Genomic DNA, 17812 nt, shown 5'->3' with positions numbered 1-17812 from the left:
ATCTTGTTAGTGTAGCTTTTGTGTCTAGAGCAAATCATCATCATCAATATATATGTATATATTATATGAATAGAATATAATGGTCTGGAATAGAACAGAACAGAATAGAATAGAATAAAATAGAATAGAATAGAATAGTCATTTTGTAATCTGAAGGTTTGATGCCTTTGCTTATACATTTAATAACCCTGTTACCAGCATGGCAGATTCTGCCATCATGGTTTGAACCCCAGTTAAGACTTCAATGCAGCTGATTGAACCAGCTGGTGATGTTTGTCTTTGTCTTAGTAATATTGAAAATGCTTAACAACCTTTGTGACTGTCAATTGCCTCTGGAAGAGTAATTAAACAACGCACCACATTTCAAACCCTTGCAGTGAGTATCAGTCATTATTAGGTGTTTGCTGAGGTGCCCTTAATACAGTGAATCATTGCTCTTAAGTAATGCTTTCAACCAGCCTAAGAGAATATCTTACAATAAAAGTATTCACCAAACAAAGATGTATTGCTTGAGTAGCTTCCTGTAACTCTGCATATAATCTTCAAATCCTGGTGTATTGTTTAGTAAGGAAGTAGCCATTCATTAGCAGGCTGGATCCTGACTCGAACTGCATCTCATTATCCACTGCAGTAAGTGGATGTGTGCATCTGTTGCTTGGTCTGTGGATGTTCAGTTTGATTTAGTTCAACTTCATATCCTACAGAACGTACTAATGTAGTCCATTGTTCTTGCGGTGCATTTCAATTTGGTAAGTTATTGTGTCAGAATTGTCAGAATTCCCAATACTGTGCTTTGAATGTCACAATGCTTTTTACTTTTAGAACATTCTCACTGCCTGCTGTCTTCCATGTTCTATGTAAAATTGCAACTGAATCGTGTATTGAACAGCATGGTTTTTACTTTGCGAGCTGGTAAACATGTATTGACTGATGGTTTGCCCTGGTGCCCAATCTGGAGCCTCACGTATGTATTTTACTACAAGCAAAGGCATGTTTTCACTTGTGTATGAAGGCTTTCTTGAAGTCTATACATTTCTGTGCTTATTGCTTTTGAACAATAGGGTAAATACAATGCAGTGGAGGCTGCAACTATTAGTATTGTGAATGTTATAAAACAGCAGCTGCGTTGGCTGAGGCTTTCACTCATAATGCCCAGCCATGTTTTTTTTTGTTGGTTTTAGCAATAATGAGCTAGATGTTCTACAGAAACAATGGAGCTAAGGTGTGTCCAGCAGTACTGTATGTAATACCAGCTACAGCACTGATGAGAATCTCATTGCAGGAAGCACATATATTCCTTATTAGCAAGTGCTTGAAGGCTGAAAGCTTAAGTACAATAGATCAGGTAAAAACCAAAGGGAGTCACAAGAGATAACTGTACAGGAATATACTGTGTCGTCATTCTGTTTTGGCTGTGCTTCAGAAGGGAAATACTTTGTTCTGCTCAACTCCAATTCAGTATAAAGCAACCTGAAATATAAAATAAAAAAATACATATATATATATATTTTTTTAAAAAGCTGTTTACCCACAAGACTTGGCATAGAGCGCACAAATATGCAACAGGAATGACATTTCTGAGATAGAGAGCACTTTACTCTATGCCATGTACATGGTGTACTCTTTATTAATGTGCAGCAATCAAGCCCACACACACACACACACACACACACACACACACACACACACACACACACACACACACACACACACACACACACACACACTCCGGGTGACGTGAAGACAGCACAACACCTTGAGCATCTCCTGTGGTACCCTGTACCTCGAGAAGGTCAGAGGAGACTGCACTCTGCAATCTCTACATTATTAACTCTTAATTAATGAGTTCACATTTAAAACATGCAAACGTACTATGACTTCATTTGAGCTTAAAGTTAAAATGGTTTACATATTAATAATGGTAGCGCTCACCTCTTTTTCACATATTTGCAATCTGACTTGATTTAAATAGACATGTCTACATGAAGACAGATTAGTGGTTTGACTCCACTTGCATGTCAACAGATTATTCAGGTAATGTATTTGGAGCACTCACATTCACTGGAATACAGTCTGTCACATGTTGCAACCTTTAATGAGATGGTGAGCTAAGATTTATCCCAGATGGTCGTATCAATTGTGCCCTAACTCTGTTAGAGCGCAGTGCATTTGTTAACAAAGTCCACTGACCGCGCTAGCGCTTCGCCGACCCTCTCAGCATCATGATTGATTGCTTCTCATGGAGCGTTTCTTCTGTTTGCCAGTTTTGTGTAAATGATTAGGCTAATCGCGACATTTATTATCCACAGCTTGCCGTGCATGCAAAGCAGCTTTCCCCAGCTGGGCAGGACAATGCAGTATTCCCTTTCAAATGGGGTGCAAACTTTATCACAAAAGTGACACTATAAAGAGAAAAGCCTGAGTCGCTAGGATAGGATAGTATGTGCGCGCCATCCTTCCAGATAAGCACAGCATGATGCCCCTACCATTCATAAGACCGTTTACATGCACTGTTTAGACTGAGTAATATATAAACCAGAACACCACAATCACAATCAACTGAGCTGTGGGCTCTAACATTTACTGGATATGAAACATATACCATACAAATGCTAGGAATTCTAACCAAGACTATACATCGAGTCCTTTGCCTTTTTTTAGCACCAGAATATTGGGCCCTATTTCCATATATATTGAAATGATAAGGTATGCCTTATTTAATTTACAGGTAGTGAGGTAAAAAAAAAAAATGCTATAATCCCACGTTCTGTAATGATAGCAATACATTTCTGTACGATAGTCAGTAAAGCTATGTGTCCAATAGGCATTTTGAAAGAAGATCTAGTTTAACACAATCTTTTGCAGTAATGATGCTTGCCATGAGGGTTAGTGTGTGTCTCTCAAAGAGCTAATTGCTGTATTGACTGTACACAACTCACAAGTCTTCACGTACTATACTGGCTACTGGATTGTTTTATGGTGGAAAAAGTAGAGCTTTAAATGTGCATGGGTCCTTTTCACATTGGGATTAAAGTGTGAGCATGTTTCTGAACACACAGGTGTTTAGGAATTCAGCACATGGTGTTTCATTAAACATGCATTCAAAATGAAGCACACGTAAATGATTTCAGGGCTACAGTGTAGTTTTGAAATCATTTTTCTTCTTCACTTGAGTCGAGTGTAAACAGTCCTATTGGTGGGGCTCTATGAAGTGTGGAAGTACTGTAGACATCAATTGCATGAGACGCGCCTGTCAGCAAATGAAACGAATCAAAGCTGGCGCTGAATATTTTGCCAGCAGCTAGATCAAATAATGAAGGAAAGTAAATCAAAGGAAAATATCTTATTTTCTGAGACGCAGTAAAATAATGAGGATGCCATAGGTATTCTATTTTGTAAGTATTCTACTTGGCAGCATGTACTTTGATATAATGAATTTCACCTGTTGACAGGTTCCGAGGAGAAAATAAAATAATTAAAACGTGTAATGAAATGAATGCTAACACACAAGAATGTAGTCCGTATCAAATTTACTGTAAAATACGACTGCATAAGCTTTGTACTCCTTTCTGTATGGTTTTTCATGCCACCATCTGTCATACAGCCTTTTACAAGTGATAACGCCATCTGCAATCAGGACAAACAACAGAGCGCTGAACTGTAGCACAAACGGAGATAACAGGCATTTCTCATGGGAGCCGTTTATTTGGTGGTCAATAAGAATAAAATGCTTTAGATGAGGTCAATCTATTATTGTGGTATTGTGCAGCTTTTAAATTTTTTTCTGTGGGTGTGTATTTGTAGTGTTTATTCTTGGAGTATGACGATGGCACACTCTTTCCCCAGTGAATTTACATAAAATTCATTTGAACCCTTTCTGTCCTGAATTTGTTGAGCTGAAGAATGCAATATTAAGTTATACAAAAAAGGAACTCCTTTATTAAGTATACATGAGAACAGGACAAAACCTTTTTTACATGTATTTTGGTAAATGCAATGTTAAAGTCCCATTAGTGCTTTAAGAGCAACATACTTCAGATAAGGCAAGATCGTGAGGTCCCACCAGGACTGAAAGGGTTAAAAGCAGCTTTTTTCATTTAATGTAGTTTTAATGTGTTCAGTTGGCTGAGAATGAAATCAAGGCGCCTGTGTCCGACTGTGACCCAGAAGCTGCCACTTACAGCCTTTCTGAGAACGGTTAAGAGAGGGGTGGACTAATGGGAAGTTGAAAAAATAAAAGCGAAAAGTTGGACCCATTTTGCTGAATCCTACTTAATTCATCTCATCGTGACAGAGTGCCCAAAATAAAACATTACAATATAATCAAAAATTAATTTCCTTTATTTGTAGAAATGTATTTAAACAATTTCCTTTCTACAACAATTAAAGTCAAAGAAGGTGCGATGTATGTTCCTCTCTCAGAGTGCTGCGTAGATAATGAAATGAGTGCTGAAAGATGTCCCTTTGTGCCATTCCCCCTCTCTACGTACTGTGACCCTGAATGTCCCAGCTTTCCTTTCTTGTCTAAATACCCTTTGCAATATAATGAAGCTGATAACGGGAGCTGTTGGTGTTGCCTAGCAACACATATTGAGTGGAGCTTGGGCCTGCTGATAGAGGAGATTAGCAGCCTCAGATAAAGTCCCTCCATTGACGGTCTAATGCTTATCTTAATACCAATATTATACTGTCAAGAAAACAGCAACTGCTAGTTTCTAAACCATTCAGGGTTTTCAAGAAATGGATGTGGCATCAAGATTGTTGTAATAAAAATAAAATATATTTTAGCTTGAAGACATTGTTAGATATTGTATGGGGCTGTATACAGTATAAAAGCTTGAAGACATTGTTAGATATTGTATGGGGCTGTATACAGTATAAAAGCTTGAAGACATTGTTAGATATTGTATGGGGCTGTATACAGTATAAGAGCTTGAAGACATTGTTAGATATTGTATGGGGCTGTATACAGTATAAGAGCTTGAAGACATTGTTAGATATTGTCTGGGGCTGTATACAGTATAAGAGCTTGAAGACATTGTTAGATATTGTATGGGGCATTGTTAGATATTGTATGGGGCTGTATACAGTATAAGAGCTTGAAGACATTGTTAGATATTGTATGGGGCTGTATACAATATAAGAGCTTGAAGACATTGTTAAATATTGTATGTATACAGTATAAGAGCTTGTATACAGTATAAGAGCTTGAAGACATTGTTAGATATTGTATGGGGCTGTATACAGTATAAAGAGCTTGAAGACATTGTTAGATATTGTGTGGGGCTGTATACAGTATAAGAGCTTGAAGACATTATTTAGATATTGTATGGGGCTGTATACAGTATAAGAGCTTGAAGACATTGTTAGATATTGTATGGGGCTGTATACAGTATAAAAGCTTGAAGACATTGTTAGATATTGTATGGGGCTGTATACAGTATAAGAGCTTGAAGACATTGTTAGATATTGTAGCTATGGGGCTGTATACAGTATAAGAGCTTGAAGACATTGTTAGATATTGTATGGGGCTGTATACAGTATAAGAGCTTGAAGACATTGTTAGATATTGTATGGGGCTGTATACAGTATAAGAGCTTGAAGACATTGTTAGATAGTATACAGTATAAGAGCTTGAAGACACAGTATAAGAGCTTGTTAGATATTGTATGGGGCTGTATACAGTATAAGAGCTTGAAGACATTGTTAGATATTGTGTGGGGCTGTATACAGTATATAAAGCTTGAAGACTTGTTAGAAGTACATATGTATAAGATATTGTATGGGGCTGTATACAGCATAAGAGCCTGCTGTTCCTCACTTTGGTTGACTCTGTTGTCTCTGTTTTCCTTGCAGATTGGTTGTTCGGCAGGTGCCAGCGGGTTCCAGTGATAGACGTATACAGATACGAAGTTTCACCTCCTGTTCTGCAGAGCCTCAGGAGCCTCCTGCTCAAGCTGTCTCACAGAGGTACAGTGTAAATTGCCATTGACAGAAGCTCTTCCTGTCAGAATGACCTGCTCAGCTTGGGCTGGGACATTGAGGCACACTTTATGCTGGTTTCACAGGCCCTGATTGCAGTATGTAGCACTAATCTGGGACATCAGAGTGCTAGTTTAGGTAAAGTGGTCCAAGATTAGTGATAACTTGGGTCTCTGATACCCGCTGTTTAACTTCTTCAAGTTGTTGGTTTAGTATATTGAACCCACTTTGTTTTGAATAGGCTGAACTAGACATTGGTAGATCTGAGCACCAGCAATGTAAATCATTGAAGGAAAGGGGACTTTTTCAAAAACAAAAAACACTTTGTATTTTTGTCTTTAAAAGTAAGTCAGATGCCAAAATGCAGACCTATTCTTAACATTTAAAAGGGAGTTCAGATTCAGCACTGTTTAGATTAATGAGTAGACCCCTATACACTCCAATAAAGTATATCAGTTTATTCATAACTATTAAAAATGTGTAATACTTAAAAGAAGTAAACACACACTTCAACAGGCTATCTTCCTAGATTATTTTAGTGTTGTAAAATATAAGAGCCAGTAAATGTAGAATTGGTAGAATAAAGCATGCATACTTTATATGCTTAACCCAATAATAAAGCAATAGGATATCATGTGTTGGTTCATACATGTAATTATCCAGTCCTATTGGAAGAATTTGCCTTTCATCTTTAGGTATATCTTTGACTGTGTCACAGCAGGACAGAAAAGAATGAGCCTGATGGTCACAGCTTACAAACCACAGTCTACATAACTAAACTGGTACAACTTACAAATAGGTCAAGTGTTAACTAGCAGAGGTAAAAGGTCAAGTAAAATACTTTGGTGAAGCTCAAACACGGCATACGCAGCACTGTAGCCGGCGAAGTCAAGTGTCATGCCTTAAAGTTCATCACAGGGTTTTATGTTTACACTGAGGAGGTGTTTCAGGAGAAGGCTATACTTAGTAATCAACAATGGAGTTAATTCACTTTTACCTTAGATCAGATCACTTAAACATCAAGCATATTTTAGGTGCTTCCAATACCTGATTAAATTGTCAATTGAATTGCTAGTATCTTATTTGGCGAGGAAAGGACTATGTCCCTGCTGTGCACCAGAGTTCCCCTCCTCCTCCTCCTCAGCCTCTGTCTGCTTTCTGGCTTCGTCTAACAGGGAGGGCAGCTATCCTGCCCCCCTGCCCATGGCTTCCCTACAGTCAGCATCTCCACTTATCTGCAAGGTAATTTATGGACAGTACTTCGAAAGGGAAGCCAAAGGCTAAAGAATGTAGTGTAAAATATGTATAATGTAGTCGTGTTGTCTAGTCTATGGTTTAGCTGATTTGTACCCTGTTAGCATCGTAATTGTTGTATTAATTGCTCTAAATCCCTAAATGCAAAATGTTCTAGTGTGTATATCGGGTGGGAGCTTGCTTAGATTATTACAGTTTATAAAATGGGTATTTTAAATACTCTATTCTGATTGGCCAAAACAGGTCACATGGGGGTGTTGATATTATAGCATATCACCATGGGTCGGCACTTCTTTTCAAAAAGGGGCAAATCACCGGTAGATATCCATACACCACTAGAATTTTGAAAAGAAAACGGCAGACATATTTAAATTTATCACAATAAACATGACTGAAGAGATTTATGTACTGGTAAATGTTAACCCTTTAGGAAACCGAAGTATACATGAGATATTTGAATGAATCTGAATCAGACACCAATGTTAAAGTACTGAAAAAAATCAAAAGTATTCAAAACTTGCCATTCTGATCTCTCAGCTCCTTCTGCCTGAAATACAGCATTTCCATATCCTATTTTGAAAATATATAGTTTAAAAAATATCTTAAACTTTCAGCTTTTTACAAAAGATGTGGGTCACTCTTAAAAGGACTTTGATGATTAAATGGATGTTTTGTTGTCGTTGCTCCCGGTCTGTCCGGTCTACTCCTCTGGTCGGTCTGCCTACTGCCAGTGGTCCCACCCACTGCGCTGCTATGTGATGTAATGCAGAATATTTATAAATCCATCTCGACAATTCCTGCCATACCTTTTAAATGTGTCCAGGTATGATGGTATATCATCCCTTCTGCTGTGCCCAAAATTGTTTTAAATTGTTTCTTAACACTGGCCCAGTAGTTCTCCATGTTGTCCAGCCGTAAACTACAAAGTCAGTTTGATAAGTAACCGGGTATTCCGTGCAAATAAGGTCTTTCTTGCCACTGTGAAGCTGTAGCACAAATCTAGTATGGATACCCCCTCTTACTGCCCTGGATAACAAAGGACGATTTAAAAACACACACAACACTGTCACCTGATACTGTTGCAGGCCTTGTGTGGAAGAGTCTGTGTGATTTAAAGGCAGACTCATTTGTGCTGTGCCATGAGAAAAATGGGCAGTAATATTTTACTTTAAATTGTAATGAACAAACCAAGAATTACAAGAAGTATAACACATCAAATACAGAAAAACTGCATTTTCAATGGCAATATTCAATTCAACATCTACAAATAGCTTTTTTTTTTTCTTAAATAATACATTTTTTTCTTTTTTTTTTTTTAAGTTATATGGAACTATTTTTTTGTTAGGTCAGTTTTAGGTGGAAAGATATTTAATTAAAAAATTACTTTTCTGTTAGTTCAATTCTGTTAATTGCTTTGTACACAATTTCTAGTGTCTTGGCTGTAAACACGTTTGAAAGCACCAGTTATTCTTATTTCAGAAACCCTGTTTTTGGAGCCTTGTCAACATGTGTTTTTTTGACTCAGAGACAAGCTGGCTTTGGACCCATTTCTGCTGCAATGGAAAGTACTGAGCTCTCTAGCAGCTGCTGAGCTGAAAAAAAAAGTCAGAAGCCAGAAAAATAATCATCATCCATTTACAGGACATTAGCACTGATTTTTAAAATAAGTCACTGTAGTGTACATAATTATATTAGGATGGATATTCATGCATAGTCAGTAAGTGTGTGTCATCTAATTAGCGTGTTTAAATAGGATAACAGCGTTTGTAACACGATACATTGCAGAGCCCCTTTGGTTAGCAGGAGTTTCAAATCTGCGAATGCCGTTATTAAACGTTCTTCTCTGTTATTTTTCTTCATTACTGTGTATGGTCTGATTTTATTGGTTTAAGTTGGTGTTTTGTGCTCCCCTGACTGTATGACTCACCCTCACACTGTTGTGCCTCAGGGACGCCCCCTAGAAGCTAGTTTTACTATTCATTATCAACCAGTATGAATGGTGGGCATCATTTAAGTGTAAAGTGTGTATGGTGCTGTAAGTTGTGATTAAGTAGCTCTTTGACGAAACAGCTTTGCACTTGTCATAGCTGGTGATTGTCAGAGACGTCCGTCTGGGTCATCCACTCTGGGATATTCTTCAGATCAGCATGATTATTAGGGTGTCTGTATTGAGATCAGGAAAGTCTACTCCACATAATCCTCTTCAAGTTCTCCTGTAGCATATTGCATTCATATTGCTTGAAACTTAACACAAAACAACACAAAAAGAGAATTTTCTGTATGCTTATTTTGTATTTTGATAGGAACCTGGGTCAGATCATGTCTGTGATTTTTTTCCACCAGGGCCAATAAAACTCAATCCTATCTCATTACTATAATGTTGTACTGAACCCATCTAGTGGATGTTGATATTCCCACAAAAGCAAACAGCTTGAAAGGTTAATTTAAGGATTAAAAAATGTGCCTAAGTTATTTATTGCTTGTCTTGTAACATTAATAGTTTCCATGTTGATATACCTTGAAAAGTCTGACCCTTATTGTACAAAAGATCAGTTGTTATTTCTATTGCAGTGTCTCAATATCCCACCAGAGGGCAGTCACTGCATTAGGTTGTCTTGTAGAACGTTCTCCACAACAAAGCATACTGGCTATTCAGGGAGAGTAAATGAGAAGTTGGTATTGACAAATCCGAAACAGTGTTGTAATCGCACCCCAATTGAAATGAGAAATATGACCAGCAGAGATTTTAATGAGGTTCTCAAGCTAGACCTCAGACCCAATTAGACACGAGGGAAATGTCTTTTCCATTCCCATGTATAGTGACTGACACTACGACGCAAACATCTCAACAATTTCTACAAGCTTTGAAGTAGCGTAGTGATTACCAGGATCTGCAAGAGAAAACATAGCTGTATGGTGTGCTTTAATTAGCAACATGACCCACGATTTACAGGAAGTCAGCCTTACTGTACGTCATGATCGCCAGCGTTTGCAACACAAAGTAATGCAAGTAATACATATTGATGTGTTTTCATTGAAGTGACCTTTGAATTCAGCTCATTCAATAGACTTAACCTTCTGTAAATGTATTTATATATTGACAACATTCTTCTTCACCCCACTGCCACCTTAAATGGGGGTTTTATGTCTGTTATTGCATTAGGTGCTTGATGATTTTAACCTAAAGGGGCTGTTAGTACTGTGGCAATTACTAAACAGCTTAAATGCATTCCTAACATAGGATGCCTGTGTTATTTACTATTTGCAATCAGAGTGGGCTCGACCTTTACAGTAGTGCTTTCAAATACAAATACTACCCCTTTAGACATTTTAAATAACTATTGTTTTAGGATACATTCAAATGGTTGTGGGACTAGGGCTGTTATTAATGCCCAAAGAGGCTATCGCAGGGGTAATAAAAGCTCATTTGGAGATATTATAGTTAAGTAGCACTGACTATCAGTCTGTGACATGCTAATGAGCAGAACGAGGTTAGGTTTGGAAGATGGAAGCGTGTAACCATTGTTTGCTACAGAAGAACAACAGTAACTGCACAGAAGATTACTAACCAGTTCTGTATGCCCTGGATCCCATCAAGTATATACAGTAGCTACGGAAGCCTAATGCCTAAAAACAAAGTGTTTCATGGCTGATGTTTCATCATCTCTGTATCAGTAGTACATATTTAACTGATTTTTACAGAACATTCCAAGGCCATGTAAAAATGCTAAAGAGAAAGTGCATCATTTTTCTTTTCTTTTTTACACTGATTTTCACTTTTTTATTTTTTAATAAGCACTGATAAATTGACAGAGAATTCAGTTTAAATAAAAATAAAGGACCTAGTAAATATAATATCAAATGGACAACCTGCCAGTGGCCACAAATACAGGTTCAGTATCACTAGGTATTACCAGGTGCTGCATTCACAAGCTCTTAGTGCACCTCTGGATGGAGAGGAGCCCTCTCTTCCACAAGCTCTTAGTGCACCTCTGGATGGAGAGGAGTCCTCTCTTCCACAAGCTCTTAGTGCACCTCTGGATGGAGAGGAGCCCTCTCTTCCACAAGCTCTTAGTGCACCTCTGGATGGAGAGGAGCCCTCTCTTCCACAAGCTCTTAGTGCACCTCTGGATGGAGAGGAGTCCTCTCTTCCACAAGCTCTTAGTGCACCTCTGGATGGAGAGGAGTCCTTTCTTCCACAAGCTCTTAGTGCACCTCTGGATGGAGAGGAGCCCTCTCTTCCACAAGCTCTTAGTGCACCTCTGGATGGAGAGGAGCCCTCTCTTCCACAAGCTCTTAGTGCACCTCTGGATGGAGAGGAGCCCTCTCTTCCACAAGCTCTTAGTGCACCTCTGGATGGAGAGGAGCCCTCTCTTCCACAAGCTCTTAGTGCACCTCTGGATGGAGAGGAGTCCTCTCTTCCACAAGCTCTTAGTGCACCTCTGGATGGAGAGGAGTCCTCTCTTCCACAAGCTCTTAGTGCACCTCTGGATGGAGAGGAGCCCTCTCTTCCACAAGCTCTTAGTGCACCTCTGGATGGAGAGGAGTCCTCTCTTCCACAAGCTCTTAGTGTACCTCTGGATGGAGAGGAGGCCTCTCTTCCACAAGTTTTTAATGCTCTTTTACACTATAATAATAATAATAATAATAATTATTATTATTATTCACTATTCATAGTGGACAACCATGACAAAGCGTTTTATAGAGGTAGACTGTGAACTGCATTATATGCATAGTCACTTACAATAGGACATTGATTTAACATCTTATCCACAGGATGGAGCACAAGGAGGTTAAGTGACTTGCTTACGGTCACACACAGTGAGTCAGTCAATGGCAGAGGTGGGAGTTGAACCAGTGACAAGCCCTGGACTTTAACCACTAGACCACACTGCCTCCTTATGTTTTGGTTCATGAATTTGTTACCCAGCATAATGTACATTTAATTAAAAAGTGCAGGAACAGGGATATTGCTGACTTAGCAACAGCAGCTAATGCTGAGTTATTTTTCAGTATTTTTGTCCCAAGTTCAGCTCCTTGGTTTATATGGTGTGTGGTTTTTTTTTACAGGCACTGTTGGCATGCCTTGTTGAAAGTGTTCCTTTGGTGTAGTGCATTAACATTATGAGATGACTCATTTACAGCCAGACACACACACATACTGAACAGGGCTCACAGCCAGAAGCAACATTAACGTTGTGATTCTGAATTTCATTCTCGGAGGAATTGGAAGCTAATGACGAGTAGATTAACTCGGAGTAAAGACTTGCAGGAGCACAGGCAGCTCAGTCTTCAGCTTCTGCTTTCACTGCAATTGATTTTGGAGGAGGGCATCTGAGAGAGAATCCGAAATGGAATGACAACAAGGGTTTTGACTGGTCTGTGAAAGGTGCACCAGTAAGGCGTAGAGGGGATGTTACGCTGGAGTGGTGGCAGGAGGAAAACTGGGTGGGGGATTTTTAATATAACATTAAGTCAGTGAGCCACTCAGTATGGGGAGTGTTTTGAAGCAAGGCCTGTACAATTTGTAGAGAACCACTGTAATGGTATAGAACTATCATGAAACTGTCATGAACAATAATTGAACTCCTTTCTTTTACACTCTTATACCTTTTTCAAAATGGGATCATGTGATGCTGAAAGGTTGACAAGATGGAGCATGCTGCAGCCCTCATTTGTGGCAAATGCATAAAAACAATCTTTCTACTGCCCTTTTAGATTAGAAAAGCTTTATTGTGTGAAGTATACTCAGGGAGTAGCTTTTTAAAGCAGCCAAGCTATTTAGGTCAAGGTAAGAGTAAATAGCCATTTTTTCTTCTTAGCAGGGATACTTTCAAACAAACACATGCAGACAGAACATTATAAATTTACTTTCAGTCTGGGCTTTTTAAGTATTAGTTTGTCTGAGTAGAATTCTTCAGAAACCACTTCTCATCATACAGAACATCATTTTCTTTCACCCTCGCTTTGTGTTGTTTGCAACAAGGTATGATTAAATAAGGTACTACAGAAATGGCAAAAGCCTTGTATGTAATGGACAGCCTTGGGCTTTGTTCCAGTTATTATTTTGTTGAATTTCAGCATTCGTTTATGTACATGCAGGGATGGCTATAGCTGCTGTCCCTCTTATTACAATGCTGAAGGTTATCAAACACAAAGAGAACACAAAACTGAATTCAGGCCATCAAGGTCACATCAGAAGTGCTCTGATTTAAAAAATATTGTCTGAAGAGTAGCAGTGTTTAATATTCATACATCTGCTTGAGCAATGAGTTTGCCAGGCTTTTCTTTAAATCGTGTTGGTGCTGCGTGTGTGTTTCGGAACATCAGTTCCGAAAATGTGAAGCTCTTCTCAAAGTCATCTCCCTTCTTTCCACTGATTGACAGTTATCGGGTTCTCATCTCTGACAGAAGCATTAGCATCTCATTTTTATCCTTGTCTCATTTTCTGGAGAGACCATTCATTTGGAAAATGACTTTCAAAGCGCCTTGCATTGTTAATTACTGCCACTTGCTGCATGATGAAATTGCAGGAGGCCTGCTCACACGTGTGCAGACATGCAGTATGCCACATGTTAAAGCATGGCTGGACAAAGTGAACCCTTCCAGCCCTGGCCTTTATCCCAACCGTGTTCAAATTGTTAAAATTAGACCAGTGAAACCTGCATTGAGACCTTTCAGAAGTATTTCATTGTGCCTGTTAAATCTGGTGAATCTGGATACCCTGCTTTAGGGTTTTCCCTTCAAACGGTTATGAGATAGTGTATTTTTAGGCACATTTATGTAGGTGGTTTTGTAGTATTTTCCTCTGCAAAAGAGTCAAAAGTGCTGTTAATGGAGAACTGTCCTTTTAAAAAATTCTTAATCCGGAACACTTTCAAGTGTCGAGCAGGGATTCTAACAGCTCTATTAATTAGGTTGATCGTAGTTGTTGCTGCATTATTCATTTTCTTTACCCCAGTCTCTTTAACTGGGACTGGAAAACAAAACATAGAAGAAGCACATCTGCATTTCCAAACCAGGATGAAACGACATGAAGCGAGACAATATTTAATGGGCTTTGAATATTTAGAAGGCCTTGCCACTACAAAAAACATCAGGCAGGTGAAAATGTCATTCCATTTTCAAAGCGACGGCGTTAATGGCAAGCTGCTAATTAACAGAGGCATTTTATTGGAGCTGTTGCGCTGCTTTTTTAACAAGCAGGACCTGCACATTCAGTGATGCCCTCTACAGAGAATTTATAAGCGGATTCTCATAAAACGAAGGGCTACAGTGTCAATGTAACCACTGACTGCTTCTCGTAGAAAAGTCATACCATAACAGAACATTTTGCCTTTTAAAAGGACCAATCAAATGAACAGCTGATGGCTTGGGGCATCTTAGTTACATTTTAAAATACCGAATCAAGAAACATTGTTCTCTGAAAGACTTGTGTCTGAACTTATTGGTTGTGACTCATATAACCCAGTTAGTGGTAACAGAAAGCAGTGTGCCATGCTGGTTAATAGTACAGGTTGTTGGTGCAGTAGTTGGCTAATGAGGGTAAAACCACAGACTTTTGTAGTGATTCTAGTGTAGGTGTTGTGGAGTACAGAGTTCTAGGGTAGGTGTTGTGGAGTACAGGGTTCTAGGGTAGGTGTTCCGGAGTATAGGGTTCTAGGGTAGGTGTTGTGGAGTACAGGGTTCTAGGGTAGGTGTTGCGGAGTATAGGGTTCTAGGGTAGGTGTTGTGGAGTTTAGGGTTCTAGGGTAGGTGTTGTGGAGTACAGGGTTCTAGGGTTGTCTAAATAGTTGGGCATTTGAAAAAAATGGACAGCCAGGGCACCCCCAGCAGTGGATAATGAATAGAGCATTTCAGTAGTGATAATCCAACACAAGAAAAAACATGTTCTTACTGTTGGTCAGGTTTTGGTGATGATGGGTACATTCATAACACAGGCGACACAATCCTCAGGTTTTCCTCAAGACATCATTAAGGTCTGCTTTTCAGACCTGAGGGCCATTCAAAAAGTAGCAATGTAGTGGCTCACATAAGTGGTACTTTAAATGTGCCCATTGTTTCATAATAGAAAGCAGAAAGTTGTAGCTGAAAGAAAGTAAGACTTCTTGAGCATGGGTGGCGATGCTGTATATTTCCTGTGCATTGAAATCTTAAACTCCTAACTGCTTTTTGACCAAAGCCCTTGGTGAATAGTATTTGAGTATTTTGGAGCAAACATAATATTGAAAGCATTGGAGTTTTTCAGCCTCACTCTCTGATCCTGTTGAATTAGCAAACCTGTAGGAGCTTATGATTTACTAGTCATCCAGATTCCCAGGAAACGCTGTCTGCTTTAGTGTAGTACTTACTCGCAAAGAAAGTGATTGTGGGAAATCTTGACAACAAGAAGAGAAAGGTTGTAGTGATGTTTTGATAAATCAAATCAAATATCTAAATAAAATTACTAAATATTGTTTGATAGCTTGTATAACTAAACCAACTTCTGCCCCACGATGGAAGTCAGCTTTGAGCCACTAGAGAGCATGAAGCTCACGTGTACCAGCAAATACATTAGACTTGACAATTATACTACATCGGATCAATTAAACAATATACTGCATGTACTACAGTCACTGGCCAAAATCAACATCCCCCAAAAAACACAATGGAAGTAGCGTTACAAAATCAACTAGTCTGCAGTAAATGCTTCTCCATCTAGTCATGTCACAATGTTATAGCTATGAGAGGGCTGTGTGGACCTTGCACCAATAATGTTGTGAACAACTTGTGTTTGGATTCATATGAACTGACTTGAATGGATACTGTACAGTAGATGTGCTGCATGTATTTACAGTATGTAAGCCTTGCATCAGACTCACACTTACACTTTACTTTCTGAGATGTAAGCAGTGTCTATATGTATAGTTATGTGATTCTGCTCAGTCAAACTGAGGGCAGTAATTGCTCATTGACCATATCGGCACCATTACAGTAAATGGAGTGGTGTTGACAATCTCTGGAGCGCTATTCCAGAAATCTCATTTCATCCTGAAGTGTTAGTGTGCTTGCAGTTCTGTACATCAGACATGTGGCAGCAGAGCATGGAAAGGTAAAAGATAATAATGTCCTTTCTTATATAACTGTAAACCCAGTGTGACTCTAATGAGCTCTAATATTATGATGATGAGCTTGTACTATACTGTTGTGACTAATATTGGTTTATGGTTCTTCCTGGTGTTTTGTAGCCTGCCTTTTATTTCATTTTTGATTTGATATTATTTCTGTGGGAGATTTTCCTATGAAGCAGTGGTATGAAATAGGCTTGTGAAGCCAGCTGTGAAGAACAGAGGACAGAGGACAGATGAGCTGTGAATCCCTGATCTAGTGAGCTTGTGTAACACTAAGGAGGCTTGGGTTAGTCTCATTAATGCCAGTAAATTAATTCAATAAATTCTCCCCCTTCAAGCTGGCCCCACCCAGTCCTGGTTTTGTCCCAGTTTTGTTTGGTGATAATCATGTATATTGTGTCGCTACCACAGATGCTTTCTCCGAAAGTAAAGATTTATGAAGATCAATATTTGCTGTAAACAGGAAATTCATATTTTCTGCGATTTATGATGCATTTGTATATGTGAACAAATCTTGTAATTTTCTTGAACAGGTCTGACTTGGCAAGATGACACAACCCAGCAGGTGATTTCTAAAGAACTATCCAAACTCCGAAAGATCTATCACAGGCGTCCCGAGTCCAGCTCCACAGACAGCAACAGCCAGCCCTGGTAAACTCTACAGGGCATCCCCACTGAAACCATGCATGCAGAGTTTCAAATGAACAGGGTGCATGCACATTTAGATTCACTTTGAAGCAAAGTGCATTTGATTGTAAAATAAATTCTTATTGCAAATATATCTCACAAAGACTACAGCTATTTGGATCAAGGTCACGGTTTGCTTTGGGTCCCAGTCTGCATGACCTGGTGTTGTAAATCTCACTCGTTCAATTAGGCTGTCTCTTTAAAATGTCTGTTTTTGCTCATATTTACAGGGCTGGAGGTCAAGGTGTTGACAGTGAAAGAAGTGATGGAAAGAATGGAGAAGCTAACCTGGAGAGGTCTTTGCAGCAGTACCTTCAGTATCTGGGGTTTGTACCCCAGTCAGCAGCACAGACCAATCAGAAGGTTAAGAACAAGAAACCTCCCCTCAAGGTGGGAACTGCTTTATTGTTTTAGGAAAGATGATCCTGAACCTTAAGAAAAAGGTTATTGTTGGATTAATTGGTGTTTGAATCCAAACGTTTTTGAAATCCAGCACATTCCCCTACAATGTCTGCCTTACTAGATGTTTAGCTATCATTGTAGAGTTGTTGCATATACTGCAGCTTCTCAGGGTTAGAGTTAGGTTTATTGTTAGGGTTAGGGGTAGGGATAGGGTTAGGATTATACAAAAAGATTTACATATTAAGTATACTGTAACTATGCATAGTAATAACATTGTAATTATGTGTAAGTATGCATATATTTACTAAGTAACTACTATGTAAATACACAGTAATTACAGACACTCCATTTTGAGTCTCTCATACCAATACTGCCCC

At 38.9% G+C, this 17812-nt stretch overlaps 1 protein-coding gene across 1 annotated transcript in view; it reads left to right on the top strand.

Moving 5' to 3' along the window:
* The window catches only part of LOC121314067 (receptor-type tyrosine-protein phosphatase N2-like), a 262494-nt gene that overhangs the window by 54158 nt on the left and 190524 nt on the right, over window positions 1-17812 (top strand). The window contains exons 3-5 of the mRNA XM_041246887.1: window positions 5857-5970; window positions 16880-16997; window positions 17264-17423. Coding sequence (XP_041102821.1) covers window positions 5857-5970; window positions 16880-16997; window positions 17264-17423 — 392 coding nt within the window. The remainder of the gene's footprint in view (window positions 1-5856; window positions 5971-16879; window positions 16998-17263; window positions 17424-17812) is intronic.

The sequence above is a fragment of the Polyodon spathula genome, chromosome 4 (assembly GCF_017654505.1).
Source record: "Polyodon spathula isolate WHYD16114869_AA chromosome 4, ASM1765450v1, whole genome shotgun sequence".
NCBI classification, from domain to species: domain Eukaryota; kingdom Metazoa; phylum Chordata; class Actinopteri; order Acipenseriformes; family Polyodontidae; genus Polyodon; species Polyodon spathula.
The sequence above is the reverse complement of the archived record's forward strand: the minus strand, read 5'-3'. Positions and strand labels throughout refer to the sequence as shown.